The sequence below is a fragment of the Prionailurus bengalensis genome, chromosome C2 (genome assembly GCF_016509475.1).
Source record: "Prionailurus bengalensis isolate Pbe53 chromosome C2, Fcat_Pben_1.1_paternal_pri, whole genome shotgun sequence".
Lineage (NCBI taxonomy): Eukaryota > Metazoa > Chordata > Mammalia > Carnivora > Felidae > Prionailurus > Prionailurus bengalensis.
Genome location: NC_057350.1, coordinates 115,907,650 through 115,919,498, shown reverse-complemented (window position 1 = coordinate 115,919,498; position 11,849 = coordinate 115,907,650). Strand labels below are relative to the sequence as shown.

The 11,849-nt window shown below is 40.8% G+C and overlaps 1 protein-coding gene across 7 annotated transcripts in view; it reads left to right on the top strand.

Moving 5' to 3' along the window:
• The first annotated feature begins 799 nt into the window (after window positions 1-799).
• The window catches only part of HPS3 (HPS3 biogenesis of lysosomal organelles complex 2 subunit 1), a 39,056-nt gene continuing 28,006 nt past the window's right edge, over window positions 800-11,849 (top strand). For 3 of the 7 annotated variants that reach the window (XR_006299468.1, XR_006299469.1, XM_043595168.1), the window contains exons 1-4: window positions 820-1,201; window positions 8,894-9,385; window positions 10,132-10,303; window positions 10,409-10,494. Coding sequence is in view for 3 of the 7 variants with exons in the window: in XM_043595168.1 (XP_043451103.1) it covers window positions 985-1,201; window positions 8,894-9,385; window positions 10,132-10,303; window positions 10,409-10,494 (967 nt within the window). In the remaining 4 variants the exon portion in view is untranslated. Of the gene's footprint in view, window positions 1,202-8,893; window positions 9,386-10,131; window positions 10,304-10,408; window positions 10,495-11,849 lie in introns of all 7 variants that reach the window. The other 4 variants (XR_006299470.1, XR_006299467.1, XM_043595166.1 and 1 more) reach the window with 3 other exon arrangements.

The following is an 11,849-nucleotide window of genomic DNA, read 5'->3' as shown; positions in this document are numbered from 1 at the left end:
TGTTTTGTTTTGTTTTGTTTTTTAAGTAGGCTCCACGCCCTGCATGGAACCCAACGTAAGACCTGAAATTACCACCCTTAGATCAAGACCCTGAGATCAAGAACCGAGCTGAGATCAAGCGCTGGACTCTTAACTGACTTAGCCACTTCAGGAGCCCCATCTAAACGTGTTTTGTTTTGTTTTTTAAATTGGAATTGCAACCACGAGCTCCACGTTGAGACATCAGGAATAGATACAGGCCAGATTATACTATAGTTGTAGGTGCACTGGACTGAGAGCTAGTGGATTTCACCCCTCGTCCTTCCATCCTCTGGGGCTCAAACTAATCTTTTGTCAAATATCTGGAGTTTACTAGGTGACGTCCATGATTCTTCAGCAAATTTTTTTTTTCTTTTGCTAAGTACATTCTAAGTGTTGCTCCTTCCAACAAACAACTCTTCAGTATATTTAGCCCGGAGTTGAGCCGTGTGCACTGCACTTCAGTTTTCCCAGCCCTATCCTCCAGAAGCTCACAGGCTATCAGGGAGACACAAGTGATGCCCCTGAATCAGGTACAAAATGGTACAAGATCCTAGATGATCAAATGTTTAAACGTACTCAAGGGCCTAAACATCTCGCCCAGCCCAAAACAGGACTGTAAAATGACGAATGAAGGGGCACAGAGGTCTCTAGGCCCGTCAACCACGCAGCGCGGAGCAGTGCCAGCACAGGGCGGCCAGGTCCAAGTCCCAGGACTAGGGGCCTGTGGGGCGCGGGTGCACCGGGCAGAGGCGACTCCTCCCCAGCCGGGCCTTGCCCCGTAACTAGCAGCCACTTTAAGAAGGGGAGCCGCAGGCGACCCGGGTGGAGCTCACGTGACTCGGCTCTGTGCAATCGCTGGCGGAAGTGGTCCAGCTCCGGTGACCGGCACGGGGTCTCCAGGCGCCCCGCGGGGCGTGCAGGAGGGAGCCGCCCCGCCGGGCTGCCCCGCAGTGGGTCGCCAGGATGGTGCAGCTGTACAATCTGCACCCGTTCGGGTCGCAGCAGGTGGTGCCCTGCAAGTTGGAGCCGGAGCGGTTCTGCGGCGGCGGACGCGACGCTCTCTTCGTGGCGGCAGGCTGTAAGGTGGAGGCATTCGCAGTGGCGGGACAGGAGTTGTGCCAGCCGAGGTGCGCCTTTTCCACGCTGGGCAGGGTGCTGTGCCTGGCCTACAGCGAGGCCGGTGAGTAATGGCGAGGCCAAGGGGTGCCTGGACCCCAGCTTGGGGCCTCCTTCCTAGAGGACCGAGCGTCCTCGGCGGCACTCTGGGTGGGGAGAGGACTTCGTGCTTCCCGGAACTTGCCGGATGGTGTTGGGGGTCCGGCGGCTGATTGCTGAAGGTGCTCTGAGCTGCGCCGTGGTAGTCCTGGCAACCGCAGGTGAGCGCCTGCTTCTAGTGGGGGGTGGGGAGGGATTGCATCTGACTGCTCCTTATCTCGCATGCTCAGGAGAAAGGCCCGTGGTTGGGTGGCTGGGTTCCACTCAGCCGAGACACTTCAAAACAAACAATAAAACTCCAAACACCCAAACTCAAAAGTATAGAAAATTTCAAACACATACCAAAGTAGGGAGAATAGTATCCTGCGCCCCAGTACTTCCAGCTTCAATAAATATGCCAACTCGTGGCCAGTCCTTTTACATCTATACCTTTATCGACTTCTTGTCGGTTTTTGAAAGCTCACATTATATGCTGGGTTTTAAATCTATGTAAGTGGAACTCAGGCCATAGACCCCGCCCCCGACAAAATGGTGTAATAACACCCATTACCCTTTTCCCACCGAAATGTGAAGCAGCACCAAGAGATATATCAGGTGTGAGTATATTCTATTTTAGAAAAATTCAATATTTAAAAATAGGAGGTATTTAGATTACAGAAGGATTTATCATAGGATTCTTTTAACTGCCTAATAATCCACTTAAAGTTGGATTTCTAGTTTTCAAGAGTGGTGTAAATGTGTAAGTGGCAGTATTTATGGTGGAAAAGCCTATGGCTTAGGGGCTTACTAATAAAGTAGGGAGCATGAACTTGGAGGACTGGAGATCTCATTCTAATTCCTACTGTGTCTGCAACTGGTTGGGTGTGAGTTTATAGAAACTTTAGGGTCTCAGTCTCTGTTTAAAAAAAAAAAAGTTGAATTACTAGATCAGTGATTTCCAGACATTGGGATTTTGTGGATCAGTAAAAAACTATGGGGTATCATCCATAGTATGATATATATGACTGGTCATTTTGTCAAGTAAAGATACATATTTTTAAAAATGAAAAGCCCGACTATTAATTGCAACCATAAGAGAAAAAACAGCCTCAAACATTGGATGTCTTTGCTTTATGAGCAACTTATTGTGCTGTTTTTTTTGCTTTTTGACTAGTGAAGACAACAACAGAAGCCCCCACTGATCCACAGATATTTTTGAAAGCCACTCATTAGATCTGTGTGTTCTCTATCAGCAGAAGATTCTGATTTGGGTATTTCTACTGAAATCTTTCTTTTAATCATCTTTCAATATTGGTAGTTTTCCTCATCTGGCTCCCCTTTTAAGCATGGAGGTTCTCACCTTCAAGAGCTCTACTGAGTGGCAAACTCCCCAGTTTCAAGGTGTGGGGTGTGTGTGTGTGTGTGTGTGTGAGAGAGAGAGAGAGAGAGAGAGAGAGAGAGAGAGAGAGAGAAAGAAAGGGGCAGAGACAGAGACAGAGAGAGCAGACATATTTACATGATTTGACCTAGTCTTCCAAATCGATGTTTATTCTAGAATTGGAAGCGGCAGACATTATGTAAACCTCTGGTCTTCTTGCCTGTCAGTAGTGGTGATTCTGGGGACCCTTGGATGTCACTACTTGTGCATCAGAATCACCTGGGGGAACTTGAAAAAGTGCTGATGCCTGGACCACAACCTCACAGAAACTGTCAGTTTTCGGGGGTGTGGCCCAGCACGGGGGTGGGTCTAATATTTAGCCAAGATTGAGAACCACCTAGAGCCATACTGGCTGCTCTAAGCAGCGAGTAGCATGATAACCTGATTAATGAGGCCTTGAAAAACAAAGACGTTTTTATAATCCAGTTGGCTGTCCTAAAGAAAGTTCAGGAGTCATGTGGTATGTGCCTTAGCATGGGTCAGATAGCTCAAGGGTAACTTTCAATCCTCAACTTGAAGAAGACCGGGTACAACCCCTGGGTACAGCTTCTATTATTCTACACAAAGATGACTCCCCGCTATGCTGATATCCAGATAACTTGTCTTCCACTTTCCAGCTTTTTCCTTTTGGTTTCTTTCTTCCCATTCACAGTAATTTAGACATGGGAATTCCTGCTCTAAGTGCCTAGGGTCTTCCTCTGTAGCAAATCTCCCCCTGTCAAACACAGAATGAATTTTACATCAGCCATTTATATTTACTATAAGTGCTTTGCAGCTCTCTTACCCAAGTAGAAAACATTTTCATTTTTTAATCTCTAATTAGCAGGATGCTATTCTTCCTTTAAAAAATTTGGGGGTGGTAGGGAGAATGTAGATAGAAATTTGAAGGACAGGGGCCCCTAACATCATTATCAGTAATGAAAACTTAATTGAGGCTTTGTGTGTGAACTGAGGAAGAGGAGATGTGAGAACTTACTGCTCTCAAAGGAGAAAGACCTGGTAGCCAGAGTTGAGTGTTGTGTGGGAGCTCTCATGCTGGACACTTGTTTATGGGGTGTCTGAAGGTGGTTGGGCAGGGAGGACAAGACCACATGGCCCTCATTGCCTGTTCTTTAGCACAAGCGTATTAAATGAGTCTATTACATCCTTCCCAAGCCCTGCAGTCTTTTAACTTTCCTAAAGCCATAAAACATATTTTGATGCATTGTATATTATTTCTGCCTTCTGATGTCAATTTTGTCACAGGAGTGCTGCCTTTTCCTTAATCTTGTATTAGTGTTAACCAGGAAGTTTCTTATTTTTAAAAATCAGTGACTCTTAGCTTAAGAATAAATATGAGAGAGGCGCCTGGGTGGCTTAGTCGATTAAGCGTCCGACTTCAGCTCAGGTCATGATCTCACGGTCTGTGGGCTCGAGCCACATGTTGGACTCAGTGCTGACAGCTCAGAGCCCGGAGCCTGCTTCAGATTCTGCCTCCCTTTCTCTCGCCCCTCCCGGTTTCTGCACGCGCACGCACGCTCTCAAAAATAAACATTAAAAAAAGAATAAATATGAGAACATTTTTCTAATTTACTTAACGAAGACAGAAGCTGTTGTAAAATAAGTAGAATAAAGTCCTGACCGTATAATGCATAAAAAAATTTATAAGTCAGACAGAGGAAGACAAATCCAATATGATTTTTTATATGTAGAATCTAAAACTAGAAAGACAACAGAAGAAAACAAAGCTAATTGGTGGGGGCAGTGGGAGAAATAGGCGAACTGTTTTCGTCTGTTTAAATAAATTAAATTGAAAAAGAGTTTAGTTTCTGTCTTTCATAAAGAGCTATTAACCTCCACAGACTCCTTTAGACTTGTATCTCTTTTTTAACATTTTGAGAAATAGCATTATTGGGGAATAAGCATCGGCTTTTGAGCTAACCAGATCCAGGTTTGAGTCCCAGTTCTATCATTTGTTGGCTGTGTTGCTTAGGCAAGTTACCTAGTTTGTCTGAGTCCCAGATTCCTGATCTATAAAGTGGAGAATGAGATAGTTTCATGAAGGTTTGTTGTGAGGATTAACTGAGAGAACTCTAAATGTCTGATCATAATGTTCATCAGGTAAACACACTTAGCAAGTTCTAATTCATTATTATAAAACAAGTTATTAAGCTGAAAACAGTATGGGCACTATCTACAGTTTGGAGATTATATATAAAAGGTATATAGGCTTTATCAGTTAAATAGGTGTATGTTTATAGATGCATGAATAAAACAATTTTATTTAACTAAAAAAATATTCTTGGTTTTAAAATTCATTTACTAACTTGAATATGCAAGCACAGACAACAAAAGAATAAAGTAAATTGGATATCACCAAATTAAAACTTTCTTGCATCTATCAAAGACAGTAGGACACTAACAACAGATTGAAAAGGCAATCCACAGAATGGAAGAAAATAACTTGCAAAGCATATATCTGACAAGGGATTAATATCCAGAATATATAAAGAACTCCTATAACTTAATGACAGCAACAAAAGCCAATTCAAAAATGGGCAAATAGGCATTTCTTCAGATGCCAACAAGCGCATGAAAAGATGCTTACCATTATTTTCACCAGGGAAGTGCAAATCAAACCCATAATGAGATACCACTTCACACCCATTAGGATGGCTGTTATTTAAAAAAAGAAGGAAAAGAGCAAGTGTTGATATGAATGTGGAGAAATTGGAACCCCTGTGCAATGCAGGAATGTAAAATGGTAGAGCTGCTGTGGAAAACAGCGTGGTGTTCCTCAAGAAATTAAATAGAGGATTACCATATGATCCAGCAATTTCACTTCTGGAAGTATAGAAACAAAGTAATTGAAAGCAGGGACTTGTCCAGATACTTGCACACCAATGTTCATAGCAGCGTTGGTTTTTTTTTTTTTTTTTTGAGAGCCAAGAAGGAGAAGCAACCCAATGTCCATCAACTGAGGAAAAGATGAACAAAATGTGGCATGTGGCAGATCTATGCCTGCATGTTCATTGTAATATTATTTCTAATAGCCAAGACATGGAAACAGCCTAAGTGTCCTTAAACAGATGAGTAAACATAAAATTGAATATTAATCAGCCTTAAAAGGGAAGGAAATTCTGATACATTTTACAACACAAATGAACCTTGAAGACATTATGGTAAGTGAAATGAGCCAGACACAAAAGGACAAATATTGTGCAATTCAGTTTACATGAGGTACCTGGAGTGAGCAAATTCATAGGGACAGAAGGTAGAATGGTCAGTGCCAGAGTCTGGGGGGGTGGGGAGGATGGGGAGTTATTGTTTTAGGGATAGTTTTGAGGAAGATGAAAAAGTTCTGGAGAAGGATGATGGTGATTGGTGCACAACAATGTGAATGTACTTAATACCACTGAATCGTACACCCAAAACTGGTTAAAATGGTAACGTTTACATTATGTATATTTTACCACAATAAAATAAAAAAAATCACTTACTGAGGGGCTTCTGGGTGGCTCAGTCAGTTAAGCATCTGACTCTTGATTTCAGCTCAGATCAAGATCTCACGGTTTTTGGGATGGAGCCCCATGTTGGGCTCTACGCTGACAGCACAGAGCCTGCTTGGGATTCTCTCTCTCTCTCTCTCTCTCTCTCTCTCTCTCTCTCTCTTTCTGCCCCTCCCCCACATTCTCTCTCTCTCTCTCTCTCTCTCTCTCTCTCTCTCTCTCTATTTTCCTCTCAAAATAAATAAACTTAAAAAAAAGAAAAACAAAAATCATGTACTGAGGAAATTCTAGGAAGATGGAGGCTACAAGGCATCTTTGGACCCAACTCCATCCAAACTGCTTCTCTGGAATAGAGTGAGCAAATTTATGAAGCCTGCAGGGTACGTTTAGATATTCTGCCAAGATACCCAGGGAATGAAAGGTGTAGGTTCCATTTTTGTGGTATCAGAGGAACTAGCATCAGGAGAAGCCTTGCCCTTCTGGAAGGTTGGCTCATTTCGGACAAGGAGGGGACCTGGCCAGCCCAGTAAGTGTCTGCAGAAAGGGGCTGCTTGCTTGCTGTGTGTCTATGGGAAGTCATTATGCTAACAACAGCGTTTCAGTTTCAGTTCATTAGAAAAGGACTTATTTACCAAATACTGTTAGTAAATAGTAGATTCTACATTTGGAAAAACCTTGATGTTTCTCCCCCTCAAAGTTCTAAAGATTAAAAATTTAAATTAAGAAGCGGCTAAACTAGAACATGTAAGAATATAACTACGTAATTTGGAGGACATAGGAGACTGTGTAAGCAAATTAGGAAACTCAGAGGCCAAGCAGGAAATGATACATATCTGACTACATACATATCTGACTATTTTTACTATGGTAAAAGATGCCATAAGTGAAGTCAAATGTCAAAGAATAGACTACCAAAAACAATTTGCTATTCATGAGCAACAAAAGATTAATATCACTTTTACCCGGAGAGCTGCTATTTCTTAATAAGGAAAACAAATTAAACATCCTAATAAAGTAGATAACTTGCAGAAGAGAAATTATACATGGCTGATAAACATAGGAGAAGATGGCCAGCTTTAGAAATGGTCTGAAAATTATAACTTACAATAACCTTAAGAGTCCATGTTTCCCCATCACATTGAGTCAGTACTAGTGAGGATATGGGGAAACAGGCATGTTCAAACGATGCTGCTGGCAACATGAATTCCTGTTATGTAATTGTGATAGAATCTGGCAATATCTTTTTTTTTTTTTGAGTTGGGTTTTTTTTTTAAGTTTATTTATTTTGTGTGTCTGAGAGAGAGAGAGAGAGAGAGAGAGAGCGAGAGCGAGCACATGCACACACAAGTGCGGGAGGGGCAGAGAGAGAGGGAGAGAGAGAATCCAAGCAGGCTCTGTGCAGTCAACACAGAGCCCAATGCGGGTCTCAAACCCACAAACTGTGAGATCATGACCTGAGCCGAAATTGAGAGGCAGATGCTTAACTGACTGAGCCACCCAGATGCCCTGAATCTGGCAACATCTTAAAATTTAAAACGTACCTGCTCTTTGGCCCAATATTCTCACTTTTTGGAATTCATGCCATTGAAACAAACCCCTAGGAAATAAATATAGGTATAGGCCTATTTACTACAGCATGAAGTAAAGTGGCAGAACAACTGGAAAAACTTGAATGTGTATCAATAGGGCATTGTTAAATACATTATGGCACATGTATACATCTAATATGCAGATAATTTTAATAAAAGGATGTTAGATACCCATGTATTGACCTGGAGGCCAAGATTTATTGGTAATTTTTAGAAGTAGTAGATTGTTAAATATATTCGGTGTGATTCCATTTTGGTGAAAAAGAAGAAAGACAAAACACTACTCTGTGATCTATGTGTATTTGAGAAAGCTGTGTGTGTTAACACTGGCTTCTCACAGATTGGACTGCAGGGGAGGGTTTATACTTTTCATTTTGCATCTCTTTACCACTTTGATTTCTCACAACAGAGAATAACTACAAAATTATAATTTAAAAAATATAAAATCAACAGTTGAGGGAAAATCAATTGGATTTAAGTTTTATTCAATATGTTCAGCTTTATCCTGTTTCTCAGAGTTGACATGAAAGTGTGACTTGTGAGAAGCGGGGTTCAACCTACAGGAAACATTCAGAGCTAAGATAAGGAAAACTAAAATTTCTATGCAAGCAACATGAATCACATAAGACATAATGGGGAGAGATTTATTTCAGAACCTAAATGCCTAATGTCAGTTAAAAATATACCTAAGATCCGGGGGGCACCTGGGTGGCTCAGTTAGTTAAGCATCTGACTTTGGCTCAGGTCATGATCTCACAGTTTGTGAAATTGAGCCCCGGGTTGGGCTCTGTGCTGACAGCTCAGAGCCTGGAGCCTGCTTTGGATTCTATGCCTCCCTCTCTCTCTGATCCGCCCCCCCCCCCCACTCGCGCTCTGTCTCTGTCTCTCAAAAATAAAACACTTAAAAACATGTTTTAAATGTATATATACATATACATATGTACGTATATATATACATGTACACATATGTATACACATGTATATATATATACGTACACACACACACACATACATACCTGAGATCCTATTGATTAAGGTTTTGTTTGAGTCAATGTTTAATTCAACCATTCACATTAGAATTCACTAATAGTTCCTTTTCATGGCACAAGGTAAGTGGTTGTTTCTAATTACACATTCTAAGTGTAATCTTACTTTCTTCTCAGGAGACTATTTGGCAGCAATTGAAGAGAAAAACAAAGCTACGTTTCTACGTGCATATGTGAACTGGAGAAGTAAAAGGACTGAAAACTGTCGTGTGTGTATCCGAATGGTTGGACATAAAGTGGAGGCACCCTTCAGCGACACCTTCAGAGACCAGATGTCTATTATTGAAATGCCGCTTTCTGAGGCCCCCTTGTGCATTTCCTGTTGCCCGGTGAAAGGAGACCTTCTTGTTGGTTGCACAAATAAGTTAGTCTTATTTAGTTTGAAGTATCAGATCATTAGTGAAGAATTCTCAATATTAGACTTTGAACGGTCTTTAATTATACACATAGATAATATCGTTCCTGTTGAAATTTCATTTTGTGTTGGATATGTTGCTCTCATGTCAGACTTAGAAGTCTTAATCGTGAAACTGGAGTCAGACCCTAAAACTGGAGAGAGTGTTAACTACCAGCCACTTAAGATCAACAATCCAATGAAACAGACAGAAGGTAAATGAATTTAGCTTGCTTTCTTATTTTAGGTGTAGAGAAAACCCTTCTGGTAATATCTGAAGGGCTCTAGTATGTATATATAATACATGTGTATGTATATATACATATATATGTATATATATGTATGTATATATACATACATAGTATGTATATATAATACATGTGTATGTATATATACATATATATACATATATATATAATTATATATATATGTATATATATACATACACATATATGTGTGTGTGTGTGTGTATACATACCACTAATATATATATATGTACCACCAAGCCACATTATTTATAGATTCAGTTATTCCTAATACATGGGATTTTGGTTTATGATCTGGCTGCCCATATCTTCCTCCATAGCATGTCAGTGTGTTTCAGCATATATCTGTCAATAGAAATAATGGAAGAGCTGAGGAGGAGTTTCTAGTCCCAGGTCTCATACTTACAAGTTGAATGGCCTTGGGTTAGGAATACCATCTCTGAGTTTCAATTTCCTCATGTATAAGATTGGGATGATAATATCCTGTTGTACTTTATCAGTTGTGAGGAATACATGAGGAAATGTTAGGCTTCTCAAAACCATAGTGCCTTGTAAACATATGAGATGTCCGTATGTATAAATAAATAAAGTTACTGTATGTCTATTTAATTGATATGAGGATGTTGTGAAATTTAATTTTCACTCAAGTAGTACTTGGAGTTATTAAACTCTTTTCTTAAATTTTATTTTTTAAGGCATCAGTAATGAAACTTTGCAGCTTGACTCAGATGATTTTGTTATCTGTCAAAAGCCTGTGGAACTTCTTGGTGAAAAAAGTAGCCAGTCTGGAGTATCTGTTACACTGGAGTCAACTGGATTAGATGATAAAACCATAAAATATTACCACGTTCAGCACCTGCTTTATAAGTATTAGAAAGCTTTTTGTTTACCAGCATTTAATATGTATTTACGTGCTTAGAAGTACACGGAAATTAGATATCTCCTTCTTTCTCTCTTTTTTTAAACTCACAGACGTTTTGCTCCTGATATTTCATCCCTTGTCTTATCTGATGACATCAAGTTGCACTCACTTCAGCTGCTACCCATTTACCAAACAGGTAAGTATGTCAGTGCAATGGCGTAATGAGGTGAAAAGGCTCTGGGCTGGGAGGAAAGACTGCTGCGGGTATTATGTTAGGTTCTTCTACTGAGTCTCCCTGGGACCTTACACAAGTTCTTTAGCAAATAATGCTAAGGAGTGCTCCTGTGAGCACTGAAAAGGGAAGTTGTATCTGCTAGGAGAAGCCATGGAGAAGACGTGACAGACAAAAGCCGTTTCTGTTTTTGAAATGATTACTTGGCCCAAAAAGGGAAATTGGAGCCTTTTTATAGCCGGGGTTTAGCTGAGTTTTAGCTGGGTATTTGGCGGAGCTTCTTAGGATGGCTTTATGAACAAGGTGGAAAATGTGGACCGAATGGAAATTCATTCAGAGTAGTGGTTTTCAGCCTTGCTGCACATGGGGTTTGCTCGGATGCTTTTAAGAATACTGATGCCCAGGCTCCACATGCTGGAGATTCTGACTTAATTGGTCAACTATGGTACCTGGGCATCAGTAGTTTTTAAAAGCTCCCTGGAACCTAATGGGCAGCCAAGACTGAGAATTGCCATTGGGTTTTATGCTTAGTTCTGGCCTGCTTAACATCTTTAGATCTTGCCTAGAGAACGAACGATATAAATATTATTCTGATTACACATGTTCATCTTTTAGTTTTAGAAACATGTTCTTCCTTTAGTTTTTTCTTTCTTTTAGTAAACATGTATTGATTACCTACTGTGTTGGGTATTGGGCTGAGTACTAGGGAACAGTAACGAACAGTACTAGGCAAAGTACTTGCACTCGTGGAGCTTATTGTCTTGGGAGTGGGGGGAAGCAGATTTTAACTGAATAATCACAAAAAGGAGTATACAGTTACACACTGAAATGAATGCTCTGTGGGAAAAGAACCCTGCCTTGAGAGCCTATAATAAAGATATTAATCTCATCTAGGGGTCAGGGAAGGCTTCCTGAGAAAGAGGATCTGAAGAATGAATCAAGGCTGATTTGGGGATAGGGTTGGTGCAGAGGAAGCAACAAAGGTGTTGTGGTAGAGGGAAAATCTTATATTTGAGGAACTGAGAGAAGCAAGGGAGGAGAGCAAGGGAGAGGGGGTTGTTAGACAAAGCTGGAGACCAGACAGGGCCCATAGCCTTGCTAGAGGGTCAACTTCTCCCTTTTCCTCTCTTTTCTTTGCAGTCGATTTAGCAAGAAGTTGGATTAATACCACAGAATTTCCCATAATCTGAATTTTGCTGATTGACTCCCCACAGTGTCATTTAACATGTTCCTGTATCTCCTATATTTCCTTGTGATTTGGTAGTTAGATATAAAACTATACTGTTCAGTATGGTAGCCGTTAGCCACCTGCTGCTGTT